The 17,905-nt window shown below is 39.8% G+C and overlaps 1 protein-coding gene across 1 annotated transcript in view; it reads right to left on the reverse strand.

Annotated features, from left to right (window-relative positions):
* The window catches only part of LOC129358182 (copine-8-like), an 82,534-nt gene that overhangs the window by 44,047 nt on the left and 20,582 nt on the right, over positions 1–17,905 (reverse strand). The window contains exons 5-6 of the mRNA XM_055027062.1: positions 7,977–8,016; positions 965–1,041 (exon numbers count right to left, since the gene is read on the reverse strand). Of these exons, the coding sequence (XP_054883037.1) occupies positions 965–1,041; positions 7,977–8,016 (117 nt within the window). The remainder of the gene's footprint in view (positions 1–964; positions 1,042–7,976; positions 8,017–17,905) is intronic.

Here is a 17,905-nt window from a genome sequence, read left to right on the forward strand (position 1 = left end):
TACATTTCCTTCAGATTTTGTTTGTTTTGCCGTAGCAGCTGGATGCAACAAAGTGGCACGATGTCAATCTGTGTCAGTCTCAGGTGAAGAGACACACAGCTGATTTTTGGATTTACTCTGTTGTGGCATGAGAGAAGCAGAGGTTCTCTGAACATTAGTCATTCAGCGCTTGCTCGTCTCACACTGAGCAGTCAGTGTGAAATCTGTCATATACCGGCTTGCAGGGCTAATCACAACTTTGTTAATCAGCAATCAGGAAGGAAATCAGACATTTTAAAGACATCTCTGGCAACCCTTTGAGGTTTCAGCCGAGATCCTCGGCACTCACTCCACTCTGGGAAATGTTTCTTTAAACAACAGGCAGTTAGCCGTCTAAAGATTTTCACAGTCTCTGTCTTTGAGTCCAATTCATTATGAAAAGAAAATCTGCTGGTTTTCAATTCATAAGCATTTTTATCAATTAATCCACTTTTGAGGGTTTTGGAGATCAAACAGAATTTGAAAATCTGTTTCCATAGTTCAAAGCGATGTCAGCACGAAACAGCTGGTCGCGTCGGATCTCAACTTTATCGGAGCTTTTATTGTCATTAAACCAACTTTTTTCTCTTAACTTCAAAATGTTTCTTCAGGCAAATTTGCATCTTCATTCCATGTCATTTTGATAATACAGACCTGTTCTCTGTCGTGCAACTCAATGAAGGGATGACTAAAATAAAATCTACTTTTTAAAAAATATTGTAATTTCTTTTATTTGAAAAGAAAGCGAGAAAAAACGAAATCTACTAAAATTGGAAATGTGGTATGAAAAAAAAATCGGACATTGTAATTTTAAGCCGTATCGCCGAGTTATAATGCAAAGCCAACAGAATAGAAATTGTAAAGTATGCCAGTCTTTGCAAATATGACCTACATTTAAGATGGCAGAAACCATTTTGTATATTATTAGTTGCTTGATGCTACTTACATCAGTGGTTTTTCCAGGCGGCTTCCCAGGGAGCCGACGATTTCACCCAACGTACAGAAAGCCTGGCCCAAGAAGTCCTGCATGTGGGGAAAGCATGAGAAGCATTAACAATGACACTGCTCATATTTACCATTCATTTTTCATATGTAAATGTATCGACATCGATAAGTGTGTGCAGAAGAACCCTGAAGCAACGATCCAGAAAAAGTTTCTTATAAAAAATGGATGCCGTCCTCGTCTCTGAATCATTCATACAGACAGTCAACGCTCAATAAGCGCCTGAAAATAATGCAGTTCGCAAACACTGCGATGACTGTTTACATCTTCATCATCTGGCCAAAGCATAAAGGGATGCTCTCCACTTTTAGACGTATTATTTTAAACCGGAAAGAAGAAGAAGAAAAAGTTATTGGCTCAGTTTTGGTGCTTCCATGAAAATCTTGCTTGTGCTTGAAGCAGATTGATGGTGCGTCTCCCACACTGGAGAGATGAGGCTCGCCGTCACTGGAGGCAACTTCCATCCTGATTAGATTCTGAACCCAGCGCCGATCCCATATCTCCACTATTAGGCCCAGAACTCAGTCAGGCAGTTGACATTGTTGTAGTCTGTTGAAGTATTGGTAAATTATTTGATAACTGAAGAGCTATTTATGAAATCAATCAAACTTCAATGTGCTGCTTGTCCCAATGACCACCACATTGTTATGTGTCATGCGTTTTCATGACAAATGTGTGCAAAATGTTGTCTAAATTCTAATGTCGGACAAATAAAATCTCTCAAGAAACGCAGGTGAAATCACACGTGAATACGTTTGTTCACGCGATAAATTGTTGAGAAACACGCTGCGCTGTCATCCTTCAACTACTTCCTGTTGTATTCTTCTTCACGGTTTACACCAGCAACAATCTGAGATGATTACTGAATATATAGATAGATAGATAGATAGATAGATAGATAGATAGATAGATAGATAGATAGATAGATAGATAGATAGATAGATAGATAGATAGATAGATAGATAGATAGATAGATAGATAGATAGATATAGATAGATAGATAGATAGATAGATAGATAGATAGATAGATAGATAGATAGATAGATATAGATAGATAGATAGATAGATAGATAGATAGATAGATAGATAGATAGATAGATAAGATAGATAGATAGATAGATAGATAGATAGATAGATAGATAGATAGATAGATAGATAGATAGATAGATAGATAGATAGATAGATAGATATAGATAGATAGATAGATAGATAGATAGATAGATAGATAGATAGATAGATAGATAGATAGATAGATAGATAGATAGATAGATAGATAGATAGATAGATAGATAGATAGATAGATAGATAGATAGATAGATAGATAGATAGATAGATAGATAGATAGATAGATAGATAGATAGATAGATAGATAGATAGATAGATAGATAGATAGATAGATAGATAGATAGATAGATAGATAGATAGATAGATAGATAGATACTGTATGTATATATTGACTCACCAAACCAAACATGTTTGGTTTGGTGAGTCAATTCAAGCTGAGGCCTTTAGACTCAGAATTTGGAGTGAAAAACAACAAACAAATATGAAAGCATGTGGAAGAATGCTGCAGGCTGGTGGTGATGGTGTAATGTTGGGTGTAATACATACATATACATACAGGTACATTTTATTTTTATTCATTTTTCGGCAGACCTTTAGACAAAAGCGGTGCAACCCAGGTGTACCTATTAAAGCGGCCAGGGAGAGTAAATGCAGACTTGAAGGAACTGGTGATTGATGTTTGCAAGAATTTTAAAAAATCTATTGTTTTGATGCATTTCAGCGGCTGTGCTGTGACTCCTGCTCCGTTGATGAGGAGCTAGAAAAGGCCAGTGCTGCACAACGCAGAACATGAGAAAGTATTAGCAGAAGAAAGGAAACAGTCATGTTTAATTGAGATTTTTCTGGTATATTTTGGCCTTTAACACCTAAACCAACCGAACCAGAGACCAGTGAACTACTTAGCCGCTTTAGGGTGCTGACAAGAAAGGAGACAGTTTAGAAAAGACGAGCAGCAAGAAGAGCAAAGCACTAGAAGGAGTGTGTGTAAGTCTGTTTACTACAGACCCTGAACTCTGATACCGCAGCCTCCATTACCAGATTGTGCATGCATGTGGTGTGTGCGCATGTGTGTGTGTGTGTGAATGTGTGTAAAAGTCCTTGACAAATGAGCCATGTTGAGTCCAGCGGGCAGAAAGCAGCTCCAAACATCTTTGCTGGTGCTGAGTGCAAAAACGGAGATGGCAAAAACACTCTGGCCTTTCCTCACAGAGTGTGCTGCAAGCCAACGAGAAGCTGCAGCCAATCGGACGCAGAGCCTCGCAACGTCCAGGACTAGAGGTTGAGGCAACTTACATTAACTGGAATGATGGTGGCTGTAAAAAAAATAAAATAAAATAAAATAAAAAGGCTCTACAGCTTCTACAGCTCATCAAGCTCCAAACTTAAATCACCCAGAGAACAAGTATTAGTTCTTACAAACACAGTGAAACAATCCATGGCCCTCTGTCTGAACCTAACAAGGAGTTTTACGTCACTTCACCCAAAAGAAAAGACAAATGAAAAGTGAAAACTTAAAGGGGCAGAATTATGTGTTTTCCAGCCATATAGTGTCATTTTATAACACAACCAAATAACTGTTATCTTCAATTGCTATAAAAATGCTTTACATATCATAGCTTATCACTTAAAAGAAATTTGATTGATTATAATTTAAAGCCTTGATATTGGGCCTATGTCGCTTTAAAAACACCTGCTCTTTCTGAAACTCCGCCTTCAGGAAGGCAATCCAATTTGCCTAGCCAATGGAAACGCAGCTAGTCTTGACATGGGGCATATGGGCACTTGCCCAGGGTTACACTACAAGAGTTGGAGCATAAGTATCTATTTTTTTTAAAACAATGTATTTACCCATCTTGTGTGTCTCCATAACATTTATAGCCTCTTCAACCACGGCTCGGCGTGGACCAGTGGGGAGAATTCAAGTTGCAATCTGAAGCTTGTGAGTTTATTTCCACCTTCCTCCTGCCACGTGTCAACGTGCCCCTGGGCAACACACTTCACCACAAGTTGCCTATTGATCTGTGTATCAGGGTATGAATGTGTGCATCTGGGAGCACAACTGGGTCAATGTGGCTCTGGTGTAAAGTGCTTTGAGTAACTAGAAAGGCACTAAATACTGTAAATTCAGTCTATTTACTTTCACATGTCTACAGAAGATACAGATGGAGATGTAGAAGACACTTTCCAGTCATCTTGTAGCTCATGTCTGTGCTGCAGTTGAGCATTTTTTGTACTTAAAACTTAGATGTTTTACTTTCATTCCAACTGGGAAAGCAAACTGGGTGATAGTTTAGTAAATGATTGGTCGCCTCCTCCAGGTCTCTATTTTTAGACTTTTATGGTATTATAAGGAAATATGTAGCAAACTGAAAATGTGTTGCATGTCTTAGACAAAGTTTGAATAAATTGTGATGCAAAAAACCTAATCAGTTTATTCAGAAAGAAAACAGAAGAGGATAATTACAAAGACATTGGAGCTTACAGTAAGTTTTATTAGTATGTGTTAGAGTTTATTATATCTGGAGATATCTTTTACTGACGAAAAATATCAGACTGGTATCCTCACAAAATGCGGTTTCATATGTTTTAGGCCATTTAATTCATGTGGTAAGACTTTATTTGATGGGTCGTGAATAACACTGTCATGACATGGTCATAAACATGAGTAAGACTTCATGAATATTTATGACTGTTGTCATAAAGTGTCATTCGGTAAATCATAAACTGTTAATAGAAAGTTGACATTATTCAAAATGTCGTTGTTATGACAACTTGATGTTAACTAAAAATTTATGGTCTGACATACACGTGTTATAAAAGTATTGCTGATTAAACGTCAAAAATGATCTAGCTTTATGTTATTAAAGCTAAAGTTTAATCAGTTATACATTTATAACAAATTTATGGCAAACCATAATTGCTTGGTTAATTGTCAAGTTGTCATAATAAAGACATTTTGAATAATGTCAACTTTGCATCGCACAACAACAAAAATCACAACACAAAGAACAAAGCCACTATGAGAGAACAAAAAGCCAGAATTCGACAACAAATGTCGAGTTCTGGCACAAACAGAAACAAAAAGCACAAACAAAAGCCACAGAGGTCATGCTAACCTCGCTAGCATAATATACATTGAAGCATAATTTCTGTTTTAGCATGAAGCCATAGTGGCGTTTGCATCTTGCTGACCCTTCAGGGCCACCGCAATCTTTGGCTGGCCTGAAGAGCAATCTCTGAAAAACCACTTCCTTTCTTATTTCAAAATAAGAGTCTCAAACATGCCTGCAGTCATTTCAAGAGAAGTCGCACAATGTGGTGAAGGCCAATACTAGAAATGCAACACTCCTAAACCCTGATGGATGTAGCTTAAGATTTGATTAAAAGACAGTTCTGTAATTCAAGAAACATCAGAACTCAGAGCTGCTAATGAGTCTGTACTAAGAAAATAGCAGCCTGTCGTCTGTTATGTTCTGTTTGCCACGATCATTTTACTTGTGAATGTAGCAATTATTATTATTATTAAGAAACAAGACTTTAGTAGAACAGATGTGCAGATGAGTAGTATTCATATTTCACACTTCAGTACATCAATTGATCAAAAAATTTTAATAAATTAAAACATGGAGATGAGATCAGATTTATAAACTGTGGTCTATGTGAGCATGGAAAAAAGGAAGACAACAGATGGCCGTCTTAGCTGCATTAGCTGCAACCGTGCAAACGGCACACAAAGACAGTCTCCTATTATTGTAAGCACACTGCCAACAAAAAATAAAAAAATAAACCCAAGCACTGGGACCTGGGCTCCTTGGATGCCAGCAGCGACTGCTTCAGCCAGTGACACAACATTTGGCATCTTTTGAGAAAGCCGGAGGGATTTTAGATTTCGCAGGCGTAGCTCCAGCAAAGAGGGACTGGTGAATTATTGGAGCTAGGTTTATGTGACTGCATACTAAACAATGTGTTAGGTGTGTTCAGAAGCGCATTTGTAAGAGGAGCGACAATATTGATCAAGAGGCTGAAAAAGGGCTTTTAAGGCAATCTATGAGCTGTTTTCTGAAGTGAAAACATCTCTGTTGACTGCCTGCTCTTTGTTACTTCTTAAAGGAGGCACCATTATGTGTTTTCTGGTCACATAGTGCCATTTTATAGCACAATCCACAAACTATGTTCACTTCAGTTGTTAGAAAAATATTATCTACATTAAAAATCTGACTTAAATGAAATTTTACTTTGTAATTAGCACCTTGAGTTTGGGCCTCTGTCTCTTCAGAAAAAGACAAAGCTCCTGTTCTTTCTGAAGGTCCAGCTTCAGGAAGTCGTCACAACATGGCTTCTCTATTCACCTTTTAACAACCAACGCTCTACTGAGAAGCAGCTCATATAATGAGCTCAGCTGATGCACCGTTCAACCGAGCATTTGCTAATTGCTGCTGGCTAGTCTGAAGGAACTGAGTGGGGGAGTAGCAGGACAGAGCTGCTCTGTGAGGCGGAAGGTCAGAAACTGCAGATGTCCAGAAACACTAACTGTTTTGGGATGGCTGAATGTTTTACTATTGTTGTTTTAAAGTATTTTGCGTCATCAGTGTGTCGTGTTTCTGTCCTTTTAACTTTCTGTAAAAACCTTTTTTTATGGTACTGATTACGAAAGGTGCCACAAAATGAAAGTCGCCTCACTGCACCTAACAAGCCTCTGCAGAAAAACCCCATTAGGTGACTTCTGAAGGCAGATGATTGAACTGGTATTTTGAATAGAAGGCTGAATACAAATGCACAGAACATGTTTTATGATTTTCATTCGCAGAACGCTTTTTCATAACCTCACGTACCTTCCAATCAACTTTACAGTGATGCACAGCTTTGTGTCGGTCTATCTCATTAAAAGACTGCAGTCTGTAACTGAGAAGGGACACAGAGAATGTTGCACCTTAGCAGGGCATTGTCGGTGCTCCGTGATTAGAGTTAACTTTTTCATGAGCATATGTGAATATCATTGCATACCAATTTTAGAAATGTAACAGAATTCACCAGACAGTGGTAAATTAATTATTAAAAAAACTCAACGTCTCATATCTCCACCATTCTGAAGCAAACCCCCTTCGTTGCACTTCTCCCCCTACGGCGATTTTCACGCAAGTTACGCGCGGCATACGATGGGGAAGCGCCGGGTCCATCTGCTTTGGTGGGAGGATGAAGGCATCCTCAAAGGTAGCTGACACTGGAAATACTGTACTTGTGTGCATTTCTATCATGCCCCTCCTTCTTTCGGTTATTTATAGCCGTGTGACAGTGGATGGACTCTGCTTAGACAATGGAGCCACCGCCGAGTGCCAGATCTTCAATCCCACACATCCACAGTAACGACAGGGTGCAGCCAAGCGTCCCCGGCCTTCTTGCTTTGAGTGAGCTTCTGCGCTCGCACCGCTCGGAGCGCACAGTGGAAGCCGGAGGGCACGCCGGGATACTGGGCTGAGGAAAACACTCCGCCAGCAGTTGGCAGGGAGCGTGAAGATGAGGGGAGGGGAAAGGAAGGAGGATTAGAACAGAGGTGGAGCAGGAAACTAGAGCAGCAGACTGCTAAAAGTTGTGTCCGGAAGTGACAGTAAAGGATGGAACTACAGGTTTAATAGACTTAAACTTGATTTGTTGTTGCACAAACACATGACAATGAATCTGGCAACAAAATGCCATTGGAGAAAACAGGAGAAAATGCTAAAAAGTGTGAAATTGTGCTAAATTCCTTCAGTCTTGAAAAGTCGCTGCGATCCTCTCGGCGAGAGATTTGGTTTCAAATCATGCTGCCATTGTACAGCAACAAAGAAATATGGCCCTGTTGTGTCAAAACGAATACTTGAATGATTACTGAGCCGGCGAAGGAGAAACTCACGTGTTTAGAGAGGTTGTCACTCTTGCAGTCCAAGTCGTACCTGCGAAGCAGAGGAAGGAGAGAACACATGAGGAGAGAGGCTGCAGGAGGAAGATCTCAGCTGTGGATCGCGACAGATCAGCCAACCAAAACACAAATTAGCGAACACAGGCTTTAATTGCTCACCACCTTGCATAAATGCAGGGCACGTCCTCACTTATCGCTGGAGGAGCTCTGCGAAGGCGGCAATGAAAGCTTTTCGGAGCCGGGCTCATTTAGGAGGGTTGCTATGTGTGGCAGCTTATTAACAAAGAAGGATGGAGCCAGCGCTGCCCCCCCGCCCCACACGCACACACCCAACACCGCCTGCCAAACATCCCGCTGTGCATTAACGCAGTGGGTGAACTTCATGATAAGCAGAAGATCATGTGGCTCCTCACACCCACTACCCAGCGTCCTTATGGAGACGCTTGATATGCATAAACACATTCACACCACTCACAGCTGTTTGGATCCAGGTGATGATAAACGCCTTTTGTGTTATATTTGCCGTTGTCATAACAACTGAACTAACAGGTGCCGATAGGAAGACGAGTGACGGCGGTTCTGGTTGGAGGAGGTATAAAGCCACTCACTGCTGCGACCTGTTTTTATGCACAGATTAATCACTGCATCGTCAGCGGGAAAACGAAACGGTTCTGGAAGTTGTTGGAAAGTAACACCGTCATGTCGTTTTGATCGTTTTGATCGTTTTTACGTTACGAGTCGAATGTGTTCAGCTGTATTGTGCCTTTCTGTGAACATGTTGGTGTACAGATAAAAAGAAATACAAATGCATTGCATATCGTTCACGCAGCAGCAGATGAGGTAACAAATGGGGGTTGTTCTAAGACTTGAGTGTGTCACATAAGTCGTACCTTTGTATTAAATGACCTAAAACTATTTCTTACAGGATTAAGTCCATTGTATTGAATGACAGAGAAAATAGCATATTTTGAAGAAAGATCCGACATGGTGCTTTTTGCTAATGTTTCATAAATCAGATCAGATTCCAGGAGGATTAGTGAAGCACAGATTTGTTTCATCACTTCTACCTGCTCTATTCTTTTTAAATCAGCATCTGATTTAAAAAATGCTGCAATCACAATCTTTAATATGTTTTGTGGAGATTTTAGCATCATGGCTGCCGGCCCAAGCCTGAAGCTGAATTTGATTTTTAGGCCCAATATATCTGCTATTAAAGGGGATTGTTGCAAATCAACAGACAATTACATCAGTGCACAGCTGCTATAAACACATTGCATCTCTGACTAGTGCTGTTTATCTTATATCCTACATGCATATCATCTAGTGGTGGCAATAGCAACAAAAAAACTAATGAGTTCTGAACTTAAGATGGAATACATAAACACATTCATGACGCCCTTTGATTAAACTAATTTATGTTCGGTGTAATTCCAGTACCAACAATTTAACTTTATACCAGGTGAGTCTCTCTCACCTGAGAGTGTGAACCTGTACTGGTGCGGTTCTTCAAATAATTTAAACAGTTTCATAACTGTTCAAATTATTAGAAACGGGTCGTAAAAAACAGTCTGTGTGCTGCACTCAGGAGACAGATTCATTTAATGAATCAGAGAGTGGTATTAGCTGGTCATCTTTCAGCTAACATTACCTGCCACATCTTTACTCAACTCAGTTGGTTAGTTTGGGGGAAAAACTGTGTAAAGTTCTTTGTGTTTTGCTGGTTTGCTGCCATGAATCTAACACACCCGAGTAGCTCTGCACAGCAGCAGCAGGTCTCTTTCCGAGTGTCTTAGCACTCGTGTTGCGTTTAAAGGCGGCTCGGAAAAACACATTATGACTTGTTATCAGCCATAACTTGTAAACAGTTTCAACTGCTGAAAAAGTGACAAGAGGCACAGATAAGGGAGGTGCAGAAGCCTCCACTGTCAAATCGATGTATTGGAACAACAGAAGGTTTGTTGTTTTTACCTTAAAATCAACATATTATTAAACATGGCTTCATGAAAGAGAACACTCTAAGACTGATTTAGGAGTACAGAGTACAGCTGATGCCACAACAACAGAGCATGAGACTTCCAGCTGCTTCCCTTCACTGCTATTCTTTTTTTACACAAGTGGTACACAACTAATTACAGACATTTTGGAGGCCAAGAAAATTTGATTTATCAAGATTCAAACACATAGAAAATTCTACCAGCACCATCTGCATGGACCCATTTATTAAAAATTATTTTTTTCTTTAGGGTGCGCCTGAAGAAAAACTTGGAGAAGCATAAGACCAGAGAAATGTCTGAGAAATATTCTAAAGTGCGTCACAATGCAGCTGTTTCCCTTTATTATTATTTTTTTTACCAAGAATGGATCATATTTCAAAAACCTTATCCCCATGAATACTTCACAAATATGACAGAAAACAACTCCCAGTAAACATAACACCATTTCCCTTTAACTAGTCTCTCGTTCAAGCAATTCTTGAGTCTTTTTGATGACTTTCAAAATGCTTGTGACATCAGTGACACAGCCTTTGCTAAATTATGTCATTTTTCTTACTTTTTATTTTTGTTTTCAGCCGTTTTGAGTTGTCTGGCCTCACTGTTTGCACCTGTTTCTTGTTCCCCAGATAGAGCTATACATATTCATGCAGTCTGTGCTATATGTCATCCCATCTGCTAAGATCAGCTCTTTTTTTTTTCTCCAGTTGGATTCTCTCTAATTCCTTGCATTGCAACTTTGCTTTACTCTATTTTTTTTAAATCAGTTTCTCATTTACATTTTTCTGTCGGGACTCGTCCATTTTGAGGGTTTAAGCTTTAAAGTGACATTTCGTTTCAGATTCCTGCCTTTGCAGGGGACAGGCGTCTTCGCTTGTTTGCAAAAATCCTGATTCCGAGTCACATTTCACGGCACATGTGCAGCTTGGCATGCTGATTTTGCAACTTTAAACACTTTAAACATTGAAAGAATGCGGAGGGAGACCTCCTCGTCATATTGGGGAACTGGAATAAGCCGAGCTATATTTAGCCGCTCGGTGGAACTTTGTGTTGCGCTTACCTTCAGACACAACCTTGGGAAAACTTAAAGAACTTAAGACAGTTCCTAAATATTTTACAGGACCCCTCATCTGTGAGGAGTTTGTACAAATGATTTATAAGTGCTGCACTCTGGGAATACTTTAGCAATTTGACTTTACTTTCATGCATTTGCTGATGCACAGTAGGGGGGGTGGGGGAGTATTGTGGGGGTAGGATGAACTATGAACTGATGCTGAGGAAGCAGCGATATTTCTCATTCAGTGCACTCTTCCTCTAAAAGCAGGTGTTCACTTTATTCATAATGGAGCTGTAGCACCTGGACAGATATTTGGGTGTATTATGCAAGCCGTGGCTTGAGCTAAGACGTGTGCACATTTCCTTATGGAACCATATCAGGCGGCATTTGCCTCCCTCTGGTATGAAAGTGTTTGATAAATAAAACAATTCCATCAATAAAAAAACAAGTATTAAAATACCAATTTCTTTTCGTTTTTTTTACAAAATGTGTTGTTCCCGACACATTTCATGCGGCCCTGTTGATTGTGTGCGACAAAATGTTTGATGGTTTCTATGGCAACGCCCCCATATCCTCGCAGTTTCAGTTGCGCTGCATCCCTCTGAGAAACATCATTTTATTAGATCTATATTTGTGTTTATGGGGATCAGGCTGACATGTTTGCTGACTTTAGCAGCAATTTCCATCGCAAGACTGTCAACGTTCTGCTGACGTAAAAAACAAAACAAAAAAGAAACAAAAAGAAAAAACACAATTTTGAAATGGTGGTGTTTGCATTCAATAAAATCACAGGTGGATATGTTTGTTTGTGCAGTAAGTCATTGATGCCCACATTGTCCACCTACTTCCTGTCGTCTTCTTCTTCTTCTTGGTTAGCATAGAGGCAATATCTGCTTGTTTATTATGTGACTTTCTATTGCAGTTTTACTGAACAATGATACCGCCAAAACGTATCTTCAAAAAAACTTTTTTTTTCTGAATTGCAGTGTTTCCATTAAGCAAATTTACTTTTGAAATGGTCAAACTGCATAATTACAAGGTCAATAGAAACTGGTTAGGCCCTGTAACCACAAAACGCAGCTGGTTAGGAACCTTTAAATAATTTCTGTTACCTCACGTCTCTTCTTTGCAACCCCACGCTACAGGCCGCTAATCTGATAAAACTGATTTAAAACAAACATCCCATTTAACCAAGCTTGCATTTTTTTCTTTCCCATTTCACGCGCTGTTCACCCACAAGTGGCCTGGACCACATGCACCACTTGCCTTCTCCAAAGAAGGCAAGTGGTTGTTTGCAAGCTTTGTTTGCTCGCAGTGACACGCAGTCAGGTGCACTGTGCAAGAAGGAGAGCCTCGTCAGGCGCCGCGCCGCGTCTGAGAAGGCGTGCACTGACAAAAGCGAGTGGATGCCGCGTGTCACGAGCTCTGCTGCGGCGCCGCTTAATGTAAATCCCATAAGAGGATGCCAAGTGCGTTTCACGTTCCGTCCAAATGTTCATGAATGATTCATTTAATTTTATTTAATTATGAAGGGCAGAAAGGTAGTTTTGAAAAAAAAAAAAAGGACAAGAAGGGAGGGGGTGGAACATGCTACCCATGTATGTATGACGGATTCGGCTGCACATGTTCGCCCACGCAAGCAACACACACAAGTGTTTGCTGGACGAGATGTCCCTCGGCACCTTGTGACTTCACATTAACTGTGTGTGACTGTGTGTGTGACTGTGTGTGTGACTGCGTGTGTGTGTGCGTGTTTATGTAGATGACATCACTCTGCATCGGCACTCAGCCAGACAGGATTTCTCTTGGTTCTGTGCGGCTCGTCTCGCTGGGGGAGCGGGCCGCTCGGAGCTCGGTTTGAACCGAGCGATGGTGACTAATGATGGTACACAAACAAAACGGGGCCACAACAGAACTACAGCAGCCCTGGCACTGGAGCTGTGGTTCCCTGACAGCTTTCCGAGGCCCTTCCTGAAGTCTTCACGCTGATCGCTGAGAGACGGCGCGCAACACGCTGGAGATGGGATGAAAAAGATTTGTTTATGCCATTTCTGTGTATAATTTGAAAAAACAAAACAAAGCAAAACCGTGCATCCCATTTTCACTGACATGACCAGACGAGAACACATTCTCCAGACTCTGCTGTGTCCCAGTTTGAATGCGCTGAACTGTCTCCACCAAATTCGTCTCTAAACTTAGAAGTGCTTATTTACTGTTATCCATCCTGGCGCTGAAGCTGAATTCTCCACAACAGATTCTCACGTTCTCACCCCCATAACCCTGAAGATACTTACTCAGCTTCAGCAGTCGACTCCACAATTAGTGGATGTAGAATACAAATGTTTTGTTTGCTTGCCTTACTTTCTTAAGCAAATCTCTTCTTCTACAGACATATTGCAACGTTACATCCCGCCCTCAAGACCGATGACTACCATTGGCGTTAGCTTTCAAGTTGCCAACATGAGGCACTTGATCTTAGAGGTCAACACTATGACAACATGATAGCAAAGTCTGAGGGAATCACATTTCACAGGTCAGAAAAGAGTTTAAATTAAAAATATATAGATATTGCCAGGGAGAGGAGATTAGCTCAGTTAGGCTAGCTTGACTTTGACAGCCTTAACATGTAGATGTGCTGTGGAATTCAGTGTTTCAGATAAGTTAGAAAAAAAGGACCACACACCAGCTCTCTGACAGCGGAGCAGGTGTTTACATAAACCACTGCAGTGTTCAGACGATCACTAATTAATATAAAAATAATAATAATACAAATCAAACCTGAAAAAAAATGGGACTGAATATTCTGTTGTTTTTTGGTGTTGAATCCTGACATGCTAATGGAGCTGCTGTCAGTCAGTTGCTATGGCAATGGTGTGGTGTAGTTGACACAGAGTGAGGGAACAAAAATAGAAGTTGTTTGAATTATTCTGTAACAGTTTTTCTGTTACTCTCTCTTTGCTATCGCGCACCGCACTAAATTAATAATAGCTACATCACCGGGTTTCGTTTTATGAACAGAATTGGTTTACCACCAGAAACAACGAGGTGACCGCCTGAGCCATAGGATACATTTTTCTACCACAATCCGATCCCAACCAGACTTCTAGTTTTGTGGGATTCCAAAAATGAGAGTGCAGACTTTATTGTCATTTTCACAATAAATAAAAAATGCTGCCAATGATGAAAATAAATAACAGAACCAGTATTTGCCTGTCCCTTGCTGCTGTGGTGTCGCTTCATGGTCTCTGTAGCATATAATGAGTTTAACAGATACTCAATTTTCTGTTTTTATGGTTACGTCCCACAAACTTCTCCTGTTCATTGTGTAGACTGTTTAACAACCAGAGACTGCAAAAAAACACTGCTGGTTTATGTTCTGTAGTAAAACTGGGGCAGTAATAAATAGAAAAGGATCATCTGGGAGATAAAAATATCATTCTTCTTCTGATTGCACTCTATAACTCCACAGAACAGAAAGCGATTTCTCGTAGCAAAAGGACAGACTTACAGATTCTGCAGGTGACAAATTTTTTCCGGACGATAAATTGTTTCAGTAATTATTGCGATAAACGATCATTTTTCAAGCAATATGTTGATGATATAGTGATATTGGTAACATTGACATCTCATTGCCAACTTCACAAATGACAACAAAATAAGTCTAAGTCTAAATATTGATGATGGTATAATGATGCAGGTTCGCTCTCTCAAAGACTGATAAAGTTTCATTTTGTAAAGAACGCTGGAACTGGGAGATATCTAAAGTATACAACAACCAAAAACAGTGACTAAAATAGAAATAAACTTTTAAAAAACTACAACCGTAACCATAAATAAAATGCATCATGAAATGCCTATGACCAAAATGATCCTTCAAAAAAATATGAGTCATTAGAATGGAAATTATTGAGCTCATTTATCAGTTATCATGTGGTTAATTGCTTATTGCAACAGACTTTTTGTTTTGTTTTGATAAATGTCTATAAATATCTGGTTCCAAATGAGGACATATTTTTAATACTTGCCTAAGAAGACATATTTCTACTTTAGTGAAATAAAGTGAATGCATCTCTATCCCTCCTTTATTTTTTTTCTCTCTTTTGCAGGGATTTTCCTTCAGTTTTATTTTTTTAAATTTTTTAGTCTGGTCCAATTTAGCACACTTGATTAGAGAACCATCCAGCCGGGGGCTTTCACTGGCTTCAGTGAGCAACACAAGAATAATGACAATGATAAAAATAATAAGGAAAAAAAGACTCCTTATCTCACTGCCAGTCACTAACAGGATTTTGCAGACTTGGAGAGAGGATGCAAAGCGTTGTGGCTTTTGTGCGCGGAGGGAGTGGGATGGTTTGCGTTAGTGTTGAGCTCGGTGCTGCCTGCCTGTATGGATGTCCTGAAGGCACTGGAACCCTTCTGCAGAAAGGCGAGAGAGGTGGGAGTAATGCGGAAGCTACAGTGAAAGCAACATTCCCGACCTCAGGACGGCGTCAGGGGCAAGAGCGAGCGCTGGTCCTGTGATAAGAGAGCCTGCGAGAAGTCTGGGCACCGTGAGCGTCTCACAAATGTGTGTAAATACAAGTCATTTGTGCTATATTTGGGACAATTTTCTCATTTTTGAATGTGGCATATACGCAGTACATGTGAAAAAACGCCTCAAGGACACACACAAACCCAAGCACACGCACACTATCAGTCTCTGCCACTTTATTTAGTCTGGAAGTCTGATTACAAATGAAGTCCTAATCAAAGCCTGAAAAGAATGCTGGTCAAAATAGTCGATATCTCGATCTAATCGATTCTGGAAAAATAAATTATTCAAAGACACTCATTTCTGTCAAAATCAATCCAAACAGAACAATTCACATTTGTCTAAATTGTCAAACCTTTTTGGGGGACCGACACTGCAATAACAGCAACAGTGTGTAAAGTTTATAAACCAGGAAGTGTCATTTTTAAACATATTTCCATAAACAAGAGCTGAATTAGGACCCACTTCATTGGCTTTTACTAAATTAAAAAGGCTAAAAATATTGTTGACTTGCTCTTAACTGGAAAGAAGCCAGTGCCTTTAAAAACGTTGCTGCTCTACTGACAAAAGTATTGAGTATTTTTCTTAGCATCTGTATCGCATTTGAAATTTCAGCATCACGACGATCCCGCAAACAAGCAACTTTCACGTTTGATAAAGTCAGATTGAGATTTATAAAACGAGTCTGATCTTTGAAAACGCATTCTTCTATCATGATACCACTACTATTATATTAACTGAAAATAGTCTCAAAACAACAATATTATCATTTATCACAATATCTTCTCAAACTATTTATTGTCTGGCAAAATTTGTTTTGACAGGCCTAGATCAGAGACACATTATGTTTCTTTTGCTTCGTCTTTAATGTGCCAAGCTTACAGTTTGTCCAATTGGAAACTTGAAAAACTTCAGTAAAGTTTGGGCTCTGCGATATTACAACAAACTACAGGCAGAGTCAGACGTGGTTTCTTTGTCTCTGCTTTTTCTGCAGTAGCAAAAAGCTGCAAATGATGACGGATTTGATTCCACATGCTTTTCTTTCACAGGTTCTGACATTCAAACATGCACAAGATCAAACAACTAACTATCTCTCTTTGACCTTCGGCACGACCTCCTGCAGCCTGTAAGCAACAAGGGGCTTTATGACAGTCCAAGATCCTAACACAGGAGTTTTCCATATTTCATGAGCCGCAGAGTTTCAGGCCAACTCTGTGAGGAAGCCGGTTTCATTAAGGAGGTCGGGGTTATGTTTTCGCAGAATGATTTGACGTAAATGCATGTGTCAGATGTGGATAGTGTGAATCATCGTGATGCTGATCAGCAACCTGAGCCTAATGAATTAATTACCAAACCATTTAACTACATGTCAGTCATAATCACATTACTGATGCTACAATTTCACACTGAATAGTTTGCGAGCCTGTTTGAAGTTTCTGACAGTTATGTAAAGTCTTGTTATGTTATCCATAAATGTAAGTAACAGCAAATTAGTGTCGTATGCAACAATGCAGTCGTGATCCAGCACGAAAACTTCACTTTGAATGCATCACATAAATATTCATATATTTATTTTTATTTTCTGTTTCCACTCTGGGGCGCACAGCCAATCAGAGCCAAGGAAAAACAAAATGGAGCTCCTGGATTGGAAGGCAGTCATTTCATGTTTTATAAGCTAAAACATGTTTTTCCCAGATATAAAACTTTAGTTTGTGATGTTCAATGTAAATTAGTAAGAAAAAAAAATCAACAGTAACTCGCAACAAACATCTGAAAACATGATTTCATTTCATCGTGAGGAGCGTACACACGTTTCCACCACACTCATGTTTTATGCATCACTGTCCACAAATCATCACAAAGCTCTAATTTACAGCAACAGCTGTAGATTTAGCTAAATTACATGTATTTGTTTTTTAATTGGCCAATAGGATTACAGCATGAGACTCTCCGCCTGTCCAAACAGAGATTAGCTGATCCCGTGTTAACGTCGAGCTCGGCGTCAAATCGAAACCCGACAGGCTGAAAATGCAGCCAACACATCAAACCTATTCATGTCGCCGCTCTCACTTCATGAACCTATCCAGTTTCTGTTTTTTTTCTTAAATAATGCTGATTTCATACAGGCGGTATTGTTGTAGCTCCAGGTATGTTGAATAGCAATCAATAAAGTCGGCGTGTCAAAATTAAAGCTCGACCTTCAGTTAAAACGTACAAAAAAAATAAATAATAATTAGGAGAATGTATTAAAAGCACGGCATACAAAAAACGTCCAATGAAAATGAAAGTCACAGACTGTGCAGGGGGGTCAAGGGAGTGGGGGGGGGTCACAAAATGAGCGGCG

The sequence above is a fragment of the Poeciliopsis prolifica genome, unplaced genomic scaffold (genome assembly GCF_027474105.1).
Source record: "Poeciliopsis prolifica strain line A6 unplaced genomic scaffold, Auburn_PproV2 SCAFFOLD001, whole genome shotgun sequence".
NCBI classification, from domain to species: domain Eukaryota; kingdom Metazoa; phylum Chordata; class Actinopteri; order Cyprinodontiformes; family Poeciliidae; genus Poeciliopsis; species Poeciliopsis prolifica.